At 38.0% G+C, this 15,997-nt stretch overlaps 2 protein-coding genes across 3 annotated transcripts; one reads left to right on the top strand and one right to left on the bottom strand.

Moving 5' to 3' along the window:
- Positions 1 to 1,062: 1,062 nt before the first annotated feature.
- fev (FEV transcription factor, ETS family member) lies at positions 1,063 to 6,504 on the top strand. Of its 2 annotated transcripts, none has more exons than XM_039655315.2 (3): positions 1,063 to 1,145; positions 3,951 to 4,022; positions 4,631 to 6,504. In XM_039655315.2, the coding sequence occupies exon 3, from the start codon at positions 4,690 to 4,692 to the stop codon at positions 5,176 to 5,178; it is 489 nt and encodes a 162-aa protein (XP_039511249.2). In that variant the 5' UTR covers positions 1,063 to 1,145; positions 3,951 to 4,022; positions 4,631 to 4,689; the 3' UTR covers positions 5,179 to 6,504. The 2 variants fall into 2 exon arrangements, with proteins under 2 accessions (XP_039511249.2, XP_039511250.1); XM_039655316.2 differs by lacking the exon at positions 1,063 to 1,145 and adding an exon at positions 2,909 to 3,516.
- Positions 6,505 to 12,954: 6,450 nt separating this feature from the next.
- On the bottom strand, positions 12,955 to 15,034 carry cdk5r2b (cyclin dependent kinase 5, regulatory subunit 2b (p39)). Its single transcript, XM_039655293.2, has one exon. The coding sequence runs from the start codon at positions 14,630 to 14,632 to the stop codon at positions 13,733 to 13,735; it is 900 nt and encodes a 299-aa protein (XP_039511227.2). The 5' UTR covers positions 14,633 to 15,034; the 3' UTR covers positions 12,955 to 13,732.
- Positions 15,035 to 15,997: the final 963 nt, after the last annotated feature.

Genomic DNA, 15,997 nt, shown 5'->3' with positions numbered 1-15,997 from the left:
ACACCACCAAGTCTTGATGTCCTAAACCAGGGGATGTGAGACTGTGATATTTATAATAAACAAGAGCATGAGTACATTCATGTTAGTGTTATGTTATTTATTATTATTATTATTTTGTGGACTGTTTTGGGGGATTTTAGCTACATTTACAGAAACATTTATACAAAATAAAATAAACATATTCATATAGGCCTATTCAATTTCCTAAAAATTACAGTGTAAAAAAAAATAAGTTACCTGGTTGCCTTAAAATTTTGAGTTCATTGAAATTAAAAATGTAAGTTCATATAATGATGGAGACTGGTTTAATCAGAAACCAAAAATATTAACCAAACCACATTAATTTTCCAAGTTGATTTGACAGAAGAAAAAAAATTGTGAAAATAAATCATGAAAATATTTTGTAGTGTAGAAATATAAAAGTGTTGTTAATGTTTAAATAAATGTTTCTTTAATGTGTATAAAAATACAACGAAAACATCTTTCTACTTTAAAAACTATTTTATTTTGCATATTTTATTTAAATTACCTAATTATCTAGGCCATTAGAATTATATATATATATATATATATATATATATATATATATATATATATATATATATAAATTTTAAAAAATTTGCATTTTTTATTATCCATGGGCTGGTGAAAGTTCTACGTGAAAGTTCTCACGTGTTGCCACAGGTTTTTTTTTTTTCGGGAGCTGTCCAAGGTCCTGACCTTTGTGGATCAAATAGGCCTATAAAGTTTTTCGTTGATGAAAACAGCCGAGGTCTAATGCAATGCCCTTGATGAAGGGGTAAAGGAAGTATCTTTTCCGTTCAATCAAATCGTTTGTAACACTGGGATCCGGGTGTGATTCCGTCTCTTCTGTTTGTTGTGTGTAACCGTTCAGGACTCTAGCAGTGTTTGGCTGCGCACACCCACTTTCAGAATAAGATGTGTGCTGTTTGAAAACGTGCTCCCACACCCAGTCCAGGATCTCCTAATAAAATGTTCAACTGTACACACCTTAAATACACATTTCTCTACGAGATGATTAAAAGTGTAGTACTGGTTTTTAGTGCAGTGGTTAGCTATAAGACAGACAAGTGCTGAAAGCAGATGGATCTGGGACAGGCTGCAGTCTGACATAATAGGACGGGGTAAGTACACTTTAAGGGAGCAATTAGGACAGGACAGAGATAAGTTTTTAGATGGAAATGGCGGATATGAGTCGAAGATTATTCAACTAAACATGTCTTATAAATTAAACTAAACGTACTACCCAAAATGATAACATATAGTTAAATAATTTTAAGTAGGCTAATCTAAAATATTTATTCAAGTAAAATTCGTATTTAATAGGACTGAATCAACCTGACTACAAAGTTAGCCTTCATTGACAACAGAAAGGTGAGACCCGCGTAAAACATTTTGTTTTTTGAAGTTTGTGTTGTGTACTCAAACTTTTATATGATTGATTATTCCAAGTTTGCCTGCTATTTCCGATCCCTGAACTGAAATTATTGTCAAAAACAAAGAGTGCAGCTTTTATAACTTGTTCCCCCTACCGGGAACAGTTGTAAGTAGCCTAGCCTACCGTCAAATGAAACGTGGACATCTGGTTATGGTGGTAGTCGAATTTAGGCTACTGTTAAATTAACAAATATCCCCCAATCATCGCACAATTACATTTTTATCATTTTAAATAAAATGAGAAACAAACAAACATTTAAGACATTTTTGCAGGTATGTATAGTTAAAATTAAACAAGAGAATCTGTGGATTCAGTTAAACTCTAAAAAATGCTGTTTTTTGGGGTAAAATATGGACAAACCCAGCCATTGGGTTACATTTTTAAATTGCATACCCAATGGCTGGGTTTGTTCATATTTTACCCAAAATTGGGTTAAAACAACCCAGCATTATTAGAGTGTAGCATATGGCAAATTACAGTTATCATTAAAAACACAACTTATATTTGGATCTATTCCAGATTTAATACTTTTTCCCTTTGCATTTTTATATTCTAGATCACTTCTTTGATTAGCATTTCGCATTTATCTTTAAGCATTTAGGTGTTTTGAATGTCAGAAGGTCCAAGGCCAGCATGAAATATGTCGAGACACGAGTGTATGGACACACTCAAGCATTGCCTCGCTTCCGAGGCTTGTTTAAGTTGCCTGCGATCTCTTTAATGCCTCAGGCAGCTAAAGCAAGTCTGGGACGCCTGAGTCTGGGACAACACGACACAAACAACTACAAGATGACTCGCCTGTTCATCTGATATGTTTGTGCATATGATGTATTAATGTATGTTTATGCATTTGTGCATTTCACAGTTGACGCTGCCAGGGCAACGCATTCTCGGGCTCGCCAGGCAGGGAGACTTTATTTTTGTGCAATTAATACAGATTAAATACAGATTATACAGAATGAGTAGACTACAGTGTAATCGCACTAATTGCCTTATACACAAATATTATATTTTTATTTGTTATAAACAAATAGCCTTTGTATTACCACTTTCAGGTTTGACACATACACAACCTGTACAGATGGACAGCATTAATATGTTTGCTCGGCACACAAAAAAGTAATAAAGCATTTACCTTCTTTGTCTGTCTGTCTGTCTTTTTTTTTTTTTTTGTCACCTCATTGGTCCACGAGTGTCGTATGGGATTACTTTAAAATATAGTGAACCTAAACTGTTTTGTTGTCGTTCACATAGTTATCAGTGATATTTGCTTATTTTTAAGATTTGGTTTTGTAAAAAGGAAATGGAAGGACTAAATAAAAAAGGTGTCAAAATAAAATGTTTAGACTACTCTTTATTTATAATGAAAAAAAAAAAGGTTATTTTTGGGTTCTATGTCTGGGTTCTTGACTCAGTTTTAAAAAAAACATGTTTTTGTTTAATAAAAAACAATGCATTATGTGACAGTAAGTGAAACGATTATAAGACAGTGAACATGGTTTACAATACCATCTATTGCGCATTAAAGGAACATACGTTTGGGATAAAATGTTCTTGTTTACCAGTATGCGCTGAGCCATGGTTAAAAAGTAAATATTCTCAACCAACATGGAACAGGCCTTTTTGTTTGCAAAGAGGTAAAAAGGCGGAAAAGAAAGAGGATCTGAACCGGTTTCCATGTCAAACACTTCAATTCTCCATAGAAACTCTGATCTTAACGCAGAAACTTTATTAAACCTTGATGGTGGATTGATAAGGCCGAATTTCTATCGGTTCCTTTTTATTGTGGAGACGGGGAGGGATGGCAGCTAAATTGCTCTTTTAATTAAACCAATGCACCGAAGGAAATTGCTGTCTGAATATTGTCTAAGAGATGGGGCTTGTGACAGTTGCCTGGAAACTTCAATCTGTCTCACATTTATTCCAGATCACAGTTTTGAGATAAAGTTTAATAAAAATCTTTGCGCCAATGAAAGCCTACCCTTTCACGTCCACCACCACCACCACAATGCGACAGAACTGCGGAGGAAGCCTTATGTTTAACATGTATCTCTCAGGTATACGTCTTTTTGTACGTAAAATGAGAAAAAATAAGAACTGCTGAAATGAGTGAAAAGAATAGGGCGATGCTAGGGGTCTGTGGGTGCACGCTGCGCACCACCGCCGGTGTCTCTGAATTCTCCATCTGGAACGCATGTCCTCTTTTGTCGGAAATCGGATATCCTTTTTCCTGGACGCGTTTCCTGACCTCAGCGCTGAAGTCTGGGCAAATACATCGAGCAGCAACACGACGATTCTCATACTATTTAACCTCTTTTATTGCGAATTCTTATTTAGATGGATGACATTACGTATTTTTCCTCTAAAATTATCGGCCTATAGAAACAAGGGGAAATAAGTTTAAAGCATATTTTGCTTATTACTCTTTTCAAAGTACACATAGAATATGAATTCTAATTGTCAGTCGTATTTCTTAAACGTTTTCTTCCAGACCCCACAGAAAATCTTCTGAAGGAAAGCAAAAGCTCTTCTTGGACCCCCATCAACACAGGCGTGCAGAAAGGTGAGTGATGCGATGAATTGTTGACGGACGAATTTTCTGACTTTTGTGCAAAAAAAATAAATAAATAAAAGGCTCTTAAATAGTTTTAAAAATAACTATTTTGTGCTTCACACAAAATTGTATACACACTTTTATTATGATTATACCTAAAAAAAAATCATTAAATAAAAATAAAGACTAATTTATGGGTTGTCAAGAAAAAAAACCTTTCAGAGAACATTTCAGTTTTTCTGAATAACATTTATATAGTCTAAATAACCTTTTTACACTACAAAGAAACTCCAGAAAGATTCCATGGTTTAAATGATCTTCATAAAATCAAGCCAATAAAGAACCTTTATTTTTAAGACTGCAGAACCAAACCAATGCACTGAAAATATTTTATTTAATCTCCAAATGACCATATTACCAACTCAAGAACTCCGTAAAACTGTTTTTAGAAGAGTGATTTTAACTTCAAAGAACTTTTATTTTATATTTATATTTCCCTGTCCTCTATTTATTCTGTCTTCACTGAATATTGATACAAAAAAGGTCGGTATCATTGTTTGCCGTAGCCTACAAAGGCTACATGTAGGCTAAGTCTAAACTTTCCTTCCATTTTATAGGAAGTGGACAAATCCAGCTATGGCAGTTTCTCCTGGAGCTGCTGTCTGACAGCGCCAATATGACATGCATTGCCTGGGAGGGGACCAATGGAGAGTTTAAACTCATAGACCCGGACGAGGTGGCCCGACGGTGGGGAGAACGCAAGAGTAAACCGAACATGAACTATGACAAATTGAGCCGCGCTCTTCGCTATTACTACGACAAAAACATCATGACCAAGGTGCACGGAAAACGCTACGCGTACAAATTTGACTTTAACGGACTGGCGCAAGTGTGCCAGCCCTCTTCAACTGAACAAGCTATTTATAAGTTCCAGAGCAACTTCGCTCCCATCCAGTTTTCAGGCATTTCCAAACTCAATCTGGTTGCGCCAGGTGTTGGTCCGTCGGGGTTCTCCTACTGGCCCGGATCTCCTCCCACCCTCTACCACAGCCACAACCTGCAACCGCCAGGAGCCTTCGGTGCCGTGTCTGCGTCACATTTAAGTTGCGTAAACAATATCAATACTTTAAACAACCTGAATAATATCAACACTCACTATAATTGATTTTTTTTTCCTTGGTGCGCGTCGATATAGCCAAAAGCGCAAACTGATCAGCCAAGCGCAATCACTCCAGATAAGACCGTAGCCTAATAATTTACAATAGGCATTGAATAGGCCTTAACTTCTTTACTCGATTGAAAACGATAATTGCGGCTGAACATATGGAGGACTGTTGTGTTGACCATTAAGATAAGAAAACAATTTAGCGCCATCTTATGGATAACGAATAACATGGCTAATTTGCCTTACCTCCCAAACCTTTGAGGTCAACAAAAGAGAAGACAAAATTAAGGTAGGCTATGTTGGAGAAAAGACTACATGGTAGAACAAATGGTTAAGAAGCAAAAACGTCTTGCACACCTGTGCAATCGAGCATATAGTTCATTCTTATAGCCCGTATGGAGCGCTTTAATTTTCGTTATTTATTTAGGCTACGATAGTGACTGTGTGTGTGTTGGTCGAAACATTGGGCATAGGGAGGACGTTGTGGGTCTGAAAATTAGGCATAGGCCTACATTTTCAAAAGTGTAGGCCTATGTCCTAATAAATCGTAAAGAATAACTAGCCTATGTTTTTTTTTTCCTGTAGCCTATAGGTATTATGGAAGCTTGTTTCCGGAATGAAAAATAAAAAATGTAGTTGCGACTTTTTATTTCTATTCTGACTTTTTTCTTCTCAATTGCGAGATATAAAGTCAGAATTGCGTGATATAAGTAGCAATCGCATGTTATAAAGTCAGAATTGCGAGATATAAAGTCGAAATTGGGTGTTGTAAGAATTGTGAGATTACTGTGAGATTTAATTCTATAAGTTTTATAAGTAGGCTATAGCCTATTTATAAAACTTATAATAAATAAAACCTCACAGAAATCTCACAATGCCGCATTGGCCTATAGGCCTTTATAAGTAGGATATTCTATAAGTTAGTCCTTTTTCCCTTAGAATTGACCTGATAACTCGCTGATAAAAAAGTCTCAATTCTGTCTTTTTTTCTCGCAATTGCGACTTTATTACTCAGAATTGCGACTTTATATCTCGCAATTTGCGATTTTATTTCTCAAAATTGCGACATCTCGCAACTTTATTTCTCATTGCGACATTATTTATATCTCGTAATTGCGACTCTGTTTCTGACTTCATATCTCGCAATTGTGAGATAAAAAGTCGCATATTAGGCTATTATTATTATTATTATTATTCTTTATTATTCAGTGGCGGAAACAAGCTTCCATAGGCTAATATAGTTAAACACGAGAGGACTTCTTTACGTTGATAATTTGGTTATAATGTATTTTGCTTGTGATAAAACATTAAAATTGTTAAACAGTCTGATCTGTTAGCGTCATATTTTTGTGTTTCTAGGCGGGCTTAAGTAATTTTGTGTGGAATTCGGGAGTTATTTTATTAAATTAATTCTGAAAAATGCTAAATTTCATGAAATTGATTTTGTATGAGGGTAGACATCTTTGAAATAAAGCCTCAACATTTAAATTCTGTCATACATTTAGCCTACTCACCCTCAAGTTGTTCCTGTAGAAATGTCTTTGTTAGGCTATGTGGAACAATGTTATGTTTCCTATTATCGCTGCAAAGCTGCTTTGAAACAATCTTTATTGTAAAAAGGACTAAATGAAGGTGACTTGACATAACTTGGACTTAAGACGTTATTTTGAAGAATGTTAGTAAAGAAATACCTCACAACTGTTTGCTTACCGACATTCTTCAGAATATCTCCCTTTGTATTCAGCAGAAGAAAGAAGTTCATAAGTTTGGAACAATTTGAGGGTCAGTAAATAAGGAAATATTTTTTTGTTTGTTTAGTTTTTGTTTTTTGAATAGGCTATAATGCTCTATTTTGTAGACATAATTAGTCACGAACTAAAATAGAAAAACTCAGTAATTGTAAACATTTAATAATAATAAATTAGCCGCTATTTATCCAGTATTTATCTGATTAAATGTCCCCACAATTAAAGCACATTGGCTATGCTGTGGCTGCCCGTCATCGGTACACACTAAGAAAACAGCATAATACACGTTATGCTGATATAAAAGTCTGTAAAGCCTCTATGATTCCTATCACATGGGGGGCCCCAACACTGTGCATTTTGCAGATCGCTTCGGTCTACAATACGTAATCAGGACACAAGAGGGCGTCATGTAGCTATAGCCTATTCCACCATACCTACAACTGTGCCGTAGGACATTCCTTCAGCTTCGTATGTCAAAAAATACTAAAGAGGCAAACTCGGGGAAGTAGGAAAGAAATCCTAACCTTTTACTAATGTATCGTCACTAGATATATCCATGGCAATACAGTTCAGTTGGCTAATTTGTGACAAATGGTTTTCTTGTATGCTAATTGGCAGTTGCTTATTTAATGTCTTGATGAGGAATTTCTCCAGCATTGCTGTGTATTGTGAGGAGACCCATAAGTCCCATCAGTGTGATTTGCATGTCAATTAGCAGCTCGGTCTGTCATTTATGGAAAGATTTGTTTGCACTGACACACTGGAATAGGCTCTTGTCTGGCCAATAGATTCCAGCTTAGAGAAAAGGTTTGTGCAAGGACAACCAAAGCTATATCAGCTATGTGAGTCGAGCTTAAGGAGTCTCTAACATTTTACTCACTTTAGGGGAGATAGAAGTTACACTTTTTGCTCCAGTAAATGTTGCTCTGGCTATATTTTTATTTATTTATTTATTTATTTTTTGTATAGACCATTTTGCAAGATGTAAACAACACTGGTCCAGAAGCACTTCCTGTTTCAGTTTTTTAACACTACACAAAAGCTGGGATAAAATACAACCAACAGAACATATAAAACTGAATCAAAACGTTAAACGACATCTTCAAGATGTTTTCTTTACATGTGAAATAAAGAAAACAGTTACAAACTGAAACAGGAAGTGTTTCTGGACCAGTGTTGTTTACATCTGTAAGCCAATAACAACAAAGAGCGTCTAATCTATATTTCCGTAGGTGTTCCTCAGTACTCAGCCCATTCTCACTACCAAGGCGTCACCTAACTGACGCCTTGGGAAGCATTTGGACATGCTTCAATATCTGACGCTTTAGGCGCCCTTTAGCGTCAGTTAGATGACGCCCTAGGATCGCGTGTACCCTAACCCCACCCCACACCTAAACCTAACCGCGTCCTCTAACTGACGCTTTCCTTTAGCGTCAGTTAGATGACGCCATAGGATTGCGTCATGTAAGTGACGCTAAAGGGCGCCTAAAACGTCAAATATTGAAGCATGGTCAAAGGTGACGCCTTGGGGTGAGAATGCGTTACTCTATGTGCTAAATCACTCTTATAATAAGTCATTTCAGCTGCAGGGTGTCACTGAGTGAATGAACAAGAGTTAATCTGGCCATTATGTGTGCTTAGTCCAGTGCAGCAGCTTTTGCATAACACACAGATGGACGAAGAGAACATTTCCAATCTCCTTTGTCCTATAAACAATCAAGCAAAAACATTATTTTGCCTTCCTTGTAAACCCAATCCCACACTTTGTGTTAATGTTTTAAGGCACTTAAAAAATGCCCAATGCTTTAGTTTCTTTTTCTAACCTGTGTTTACAAGCATGGTGTCAATCGCATAAAAATCACTGCTGTCACATGTAAAGGATAAATGCTATAATTGAAGGAACGTGAAGAGCGATCAATCAAAGTCAAGTTTGTTAATAGCATTCTTGGCTGCTAAAATCATTGTGAGGCAGTCTTGGTAAACACAAGCCTCTGTGACAGGAGAGGAGTGTTGGCTGGTGGCCCCTAGAGAAAGCTTAATGAGCAGTACTGCTTTGAATCTGTCTGTGTGATCTAGTGACTAACTCCCAGCCAGTGGGTGGCTCTGAATGTATCATCCATCCAAGTCAGTCACGGAACACCCACTCTGACTCTATATATAGTCAACATCCTCCATCTCGCTCTCCCACAGAGAGACTGAAAGTAAGTGAACATGTTACTCATTATACAACTAAAAAGTTAAGACAATTCATTTGCAACATATTATTCATGTCAAAATAATCATCTGTTATAGGTTTTACTATGGATTTCTGTTATCATTTATTCACCTTCATGTCATTTCAATCCTGTATGAATCATATGGACTGTTTCTTTACTCTATTTGGAGCTTGCCAGTCACTGGTCACATTCATTTATTTTTTCGAATTTATCCGTTTGTGTTCTAAAAGCGGATAATATTAGTTTTGGAACTGAGGGTGAATGATTCCTTAAAGCAAAGGAAATATATTCTTCACTAAAAAGTATTATAACTTTAAGTTCACCAAGTGATCTGTTTGAAAGGGAGAGCTTTTGGGAAAGATGTTTATTTACTGACCCATTGGTATTACTACTGACACTTTGATTTCCAACCCGATATAACCTATTTCCACTAATCTGAGATTAGCCGGTGGAAAGCCTTAGGTAAGATCTCTTATACAGTATATATAGCCAGGGTACATGTTATATGGTCAAATCGATGGTGACTACAGAAGAAAGCTTCCTGGCAGATTAGGGAACAATTACAACAAGTACAAAAATAGAACTAATCATTCTTTGTTTGACACTTTGGTTGGGGTAAACTAAGGATTCAGGAGTCTGCATTTCTCACATCACTACAGAGTCATCTCAGAGTCATCCTGCTGAGGCCTCTTGCTACCATATTGCACCGTGAAGGAGCTATAATCTCTGGAGCATGATAGCCTCCCTGATGTGGGGTTGACACTGTTCTCTGAAAGTAGAAGGCTAGGGCCCCAACGCTTTCTCACCCCAAGGCGTCACCTTTGACCATGCTTCAATATTTGACGTTTTAGGCGCCCTTTAGCGTCACTTACATGACGCGATCCTACGCCGTCATCTAACTGACGCTAAAGAAGATCGTCAGTTAGAGGACGCGGTTGGGTTTATGTCAGGGGTGGGGGTAGGGTTACATGCGATCCTAGAGCATCATCTAACTGACGCTAAAGGGCACCTAAAGCGTCAGATATTGAAGCATGGTCAAAATGTTAGGTTAGGTCAGTTAGGTGACGCCTTGGGGGTGAGAATGGGCTGAGGGCCCATAGGCTCCGGGCTATACTCCTTTAAAGAAAGTTCTCTTGGCGCTCCCTTTTATACTTCCTGGTCGCGCTAGAGCATGACGCCATGGTTAATGCGGACCAATAGAATTGTCGTGATTCTATAGTGTTTCAGTCATCAGTCACGCTGAGGCGTTCCCCATAGCCTTTGACGCAGTGTCTCGTTCCCTGTTCTCAGGGAACAAAGGTTACAGTCGTAACCTGAGACGTTTTCAAATGGTTGTGCAAATCAAATATATAGCTGCCTTGAGCATTTTCAGGTAGTGTCACCAAGATCTTGACATATGCACTGGAAAACATTTACAGAGTAAACTATCATAATGAAAACATGACAAAGCCATTTGACTATCTTCATGAACAATGGTGTCAGTGCTTTTCATTTTGATGACACTGACACTTTCATTCATGAATACTTGCTTTTGAGGAATGAGTTATCCTTGCTTTTGCAGGTTATCAATATGTTTTGCTGTTTTTACTAATTGTTTTGAGAACTGTATTAACTGTTGTGCAAATGTAAATAGTGATTTGAGAAATGCACCAAAGCCACTGAGAGAAACGTGTAAATTTAAAGAAGCAGAACTAAAAATGTATGCAAAATCAATTATGTGTTTTTAAAACAGAAAAAAAAGTATGTGTTTTTTGTCGTTTGTCAAAACAAACAGATGATAGATATGGTCAAGGCCTGAGAGCTGGAAACTAGAGGTAGCCTCATGTTGCTTACAACAGAAGCTAGAAGAAGAAAATAGTTCCAAAACTAGGACATGTGTTGATTGCGAGCTAATTTCCTACTAAATAGAAGGCATAGCCTTCTTGACGTATTCATAATGTTCATGTGGCCACGCGCTGCTTGAAGACAAAGGACGTGAGGTTCTGCAGTGCTGTGAATGAGCGATCCTGCGGTTACTATAGAGACCGTCTGGAGAGACGAAGCCCCAGTTCACATGTACTCCTCTGACCCAGTCTAACACATCTCACAGACTGCACCATTTTCCGGCCAATGAACTCAAAGATCATTCACGCCAAGTGTTTTATTCACAATTCCGAGAGACTCGATCATTCTTGCTTTCAGCTGAACGTGATTGGCTGATGATCTAAAAAGTCCCACAGAAAATAAATACATAGCCTCGAGTGAAGTCATAAACATGATTTATCCATCTGTTAATTGTAGCTAGACTAATTAGGCATATTATACAACAGTTATATAAATTACCATTCTCTCTTTCCTTTTTTCTAAAAATATCATTCGTAATCAAAGGGGAAAGGATTAAAAATGTAAAATAACCCATTCGTAAATCACACACACACACACACACACAGAGAGAGAAAGAGAAAGAGAGAGAGAGAGAGAGAGAGAGAGAGAGAGAGAGAGAGAGAGAGAGAGAGAGAGAGAGAGAGAGAGAGAGAGAGAGAGAGAGAGATAAATAAATTGTAGCCTGTTAGTTTTCACACTAAAACTCTTAACTTAGTTATGGTTGCTTTAAAATTGAGTTCCCTGAAATAAAACAATGTCAATACAATGGAGAACTGTTTAATCAACCGAAACTAAAAATATTATGTTTTCTGAACATTATATTGTCTGAACTACATTAATTCTCTAAGTTGATTTGACAAAAGAAAAAAAAAAGTTGTGATAACAAATCATGAAAATAATAGTGAAGAGTGAAGACATGGTGGATAGATGCCTTGTTAGTGTACAAAGCTTCAAAGGGTTAGTTCACGCAAAAATGAAAAATTATGTCATTAATGACTCACCCTCATGTCGTTTCAAGCCCGTAAGACCAGTTCATCTTCAGAACACAGTTTAAGAAATTTTTGATTTAGTCAGAAAGCTTTCTATCCCTCCATTGAAAATGACACGGTATAATGTCCCTGCCCAGAAAGGAAATAAAGACATCATCAAAGTAGTCCATGTGACATGAGTGGGTTAGTTAGAATTTTTTGAAGCATTGAAAATACATTTTGGTCCAAAATTAACAAAAACTATGACTTTATTCAGCATTGTATTGTCTTCCGGTTATGTTGTCAATCCGCTTCAGTGACGCTCATGACGTAAGACGCTGCTGACGTGTTATCTGGTGTGTCCGTGTGTTTGGGTTCAAATAAATATGGCTGGGCAAAAAAATGCAAGTCCTCTGTGTCAAAATCCTTAGACATGTTTGCGAGGATAGTATTGTTTACAGCGTGTGTCTCCCTCAGACTGTAATCAAAGCTCGGATGCACTGATAACACGTCAGCAGTGTCTTACATCAGCGTACAATGCAGACTTGTGAACGTGGCTCGACAACAGAACCAGAAAACAATACAATGCTGAATAAAGTCATAGTTTTTGTTATTTTTGGACCAAATTGTATTTTCGATGCTTCAAAAAAATTCTAACTAACCCATTGATGTCACATGGACTACATTGATGATGTCTTTATTTCCTTTCTAGATAAGGACAGTACACATACATTATTGATGGAGGGACAGAAAGCTCTCGGACTAAATATAAAATATCTTAAATTGTGTTCCGAAGATGAACGGAGGTCTTACGGGCTTGGAACGACATGAGGCAAACATGTCATTAATGACATAAAATGTACATTTGTGGGTAAATTTTACTAACCCTTTAAATGGATGAGCTTATAATAGGCCTATTTCGTCAAATGGAACATGCAGAGCATTAATAAACTAGATTCATGAATTATCAATCAACAAAACTAGTCTGACTGTGTTTTATTTAGCAAGAATTCAAGCAAGAGCACTGAAGAATCATGTCAAAAAATAAAATAATCTCCAAGCAAGATCTGCCCATTTTTTCCCTAAAATCATTGTGAATATAATAATAATAAAAAACCTGTAGTTTCCTATCACACATGGATTGGCACATAGAAAATCTCAGTGAAGAGAAAACGTTTTCAAGGTTCACATTCAGAATGGCATCTATCAACAGTGCAACATGAGCACATGTAAGTCACGTCAGCACCTTGGATAGTTCCATTCGCATCTCTTCAAATGTAGGTTTATCCTCTTGAGACCCACTTGTCCACTGTGTTTTGAGAAAAATATGACAATTCATAAAAATATTAATAGAAGGCTTATACACCGATGTTATACACCAAACACATAAATAGCCTGCCCAAAAGAATAAACCTTTTCTTTGGGTCTCAGGAGGATAGTGGAGTTCAGATAGCCTAGTAATGACAGCTGAGAGCGACAATTAGATAGAATAAACGTTAATTTGTCCTTTCCGTTTTTATGTAAGACTGTGAAGCAACAGATACAAATCTATGACATGCATTAGCTAAACCGGCGTCGCCATGTTATAAATCACCATTTAATACTGTTAAAACAAAGCCAACAAAACCGTGTCATAAACCGGCTATTATATTGATAAATTGGCTCGTGGCGCAACGCAACAGTCACCCAAGCAGAGCTGATCACAGTTACAATCCAATAAATTAGTAGTAATTGATCTCTGCTTGGATTTCGATCACAGTCAGCGGTCCAGTTCGCTTCCATCCTTCTTATAATCTCCTTCGTTTTTTAAGTCTTGGAAAACCTCTGTGAAAAAGTGCGGATCCATGTTAATCTGCAGCATTTTCCCGCTTAGTTTATTGATGACATCTAACGACCGTTCAAAAAACGCGTCCGCATTGGCGTCGACCATGAAGGGCTTGAGAGGATACGAGATTTCGTTTCCGATGTAGGAATACGCCAGATAGAGGCAGGTCAGAAAGGTCCCGTGGAGTTCACGTGCATTGTCAACAACATCGGTTACAGTTTCCCTAACGAGCAGATAGACGAACACCAGGTTGGCTGGCGTGATGAACCCGTGGTCCTGCCAGCCCTGCAACAGCAGAGTCCTGTCCACGTTGCGGAACCAAAGGATGACCTCATTTGAGGTTAGTTCCTTGACTTTGCTGCACCGTTTGCACAGGAATTCACCCAAGCAACGGAGCAGCTCACCGGTGGAGGCCTGGACGATCACGCGCCGTGGCGAGAGGAGAGACCGGTTGCTGGACTGCTTCTGAACCGACACCAGTTGCTTCGGCGCTGGATTGAGCTGGTCCTGATTCTGATCCAGAAGGGGAGGAACCGTGGGGATGGGCACCGCAAGAGGTCCATTTTTCGTTTTCCGCTCGGTCGATTGTTGCGATTTCCTGAAGTTCTCCTGGTTTAGATTTTCGACCTGACTGCTCTCTGGCATCGGAGCAAGATTCGGATTTACTTTCTTGGCGCATTTTTTCTTACCCGATGCAGTCACTAGCCGCTTAAATGTGAGCATGGACACGACTACTGACTGCTTTTTAAGGCTTTTCCCATTGGCTTCGTCTTCTCCATCTTCCAGAATGGCCCCTTTAGTCACTATAGGGGATACAGATAACACGGTACCCATATTGCCGAGCGCGCGACACAAATGTTATGACACGGCCCTGCGCGCGCGGAGACGTCGCAATAGAGCTTGAGCGTATCAAATCACAAGTGCAAATCCATTTGGTGAGTAAAACAGGCAGGTTAGCAGGTGGACTGACAGACCATCATAAAGGAAATTCCAGAGCAGTCAGACACTCCCTCCACTTCTGCAATAGTGACTGCAAGCCAGCCCCGCATTGCCAGCCTCAACCAGAGGAGATTTGTGGTAAGCCTAACCAATCTGACATCAGCTTCTGTTAACCGGGATTATCCCATCGTGTCTTTGTAATTAGCCAACCTCCGGGCTACAGAAGACGAATGGCAGTCTAAAGCACCAATAGAAACATACGTGCCCACATTATCACTTCAGAAGGCAGAATGTACCGCATGAGCCAAGTATAGTTCTGCTATTCCCAGACAGGGTGCCATTCTGTCCTTACTCCATTTCACCTACTTAGTACTGAAATAGGCCTACATCATGTGTTATATAAAATTATTAAACAATGACATGAGATCAACCAAGATTATTGTATTGATAAATGCATAATAAACAACAACAATAACAACAACAACAACAATCTTTGGCCTAGAGGGTTTTCTAGTATTTTTTTTTTTAAATCGTAGCTTATAAATGATAGGCTACATACATTTTCCTAACTCACTACACGTTTTGATATGTGAAACAGGGTATTGAAAGCAAACTGATTATTCTTTCTTGGCATAAATAGGTTACACAAGTAATCCTGTAAATTTCCATGAGATTAGGAAAAGAAACCCAAAATCATTCCAGAATCAAGCTGCTCATCCATCTTAAATTCGAGATTAAAGCAGCCAATGTTATCATTTGCTTTATGGTTGGCCTATAGCTATAACCAATCTTCATTTAGCCTAATATTTGTCAGAATATGCAATACCAAGATTTTACACTATAATATGATGCAACAGACTGAATGCAATCCAAATTTGAAACCGATTAATTCCCAAACCCTGTTTATGTGTTGCTGCATGTGCAAGTTGATAGTGTTTTTTGTCTGCTAGCTACTGACCCCATGCTGGTCTCCCATCTGTGGCTCTGCCGAATGACAAAAAGGCCTGTCTGATCATAACAACTGGCAGGACAGATACACTTTACTACACTCTGGTACCTATGAATTATACAGAAAATATTATAATAATAACAATTCCAAGTCTTGCACAACAACAAACCAAACAATACAATGCACTCATCATATTGAGAGTATTGTCTTTAAAAATACATGTTCCATTATAGAACACAGTGAACCCCAGAGGAGTTGCCCACAATGCAGCATCACAGTTGTAGAACTGACAGTACTGCAGTCAGAGTAGC

This window comes from Pimephales promelas, chromosome 7 (assembly GCF_988280905.1).
Source record: "Pimephales promelas chromosome 7, fPimPro1.hap1.1, whole genome shotgun sequence".
NCBI classification, from domain to species: domain Eukaryota; kingdom Metazoa; phylum Chordata; class Actinopteri; order Cypriniformes; family Leuciscidae; genus Pimephales; species Pimephales promelas.
The sequence above is the reverse complement of the archived record's forward strand: the minus strand, read 5'-3'. Positions and strand labels throughout refer to the sequence as shown.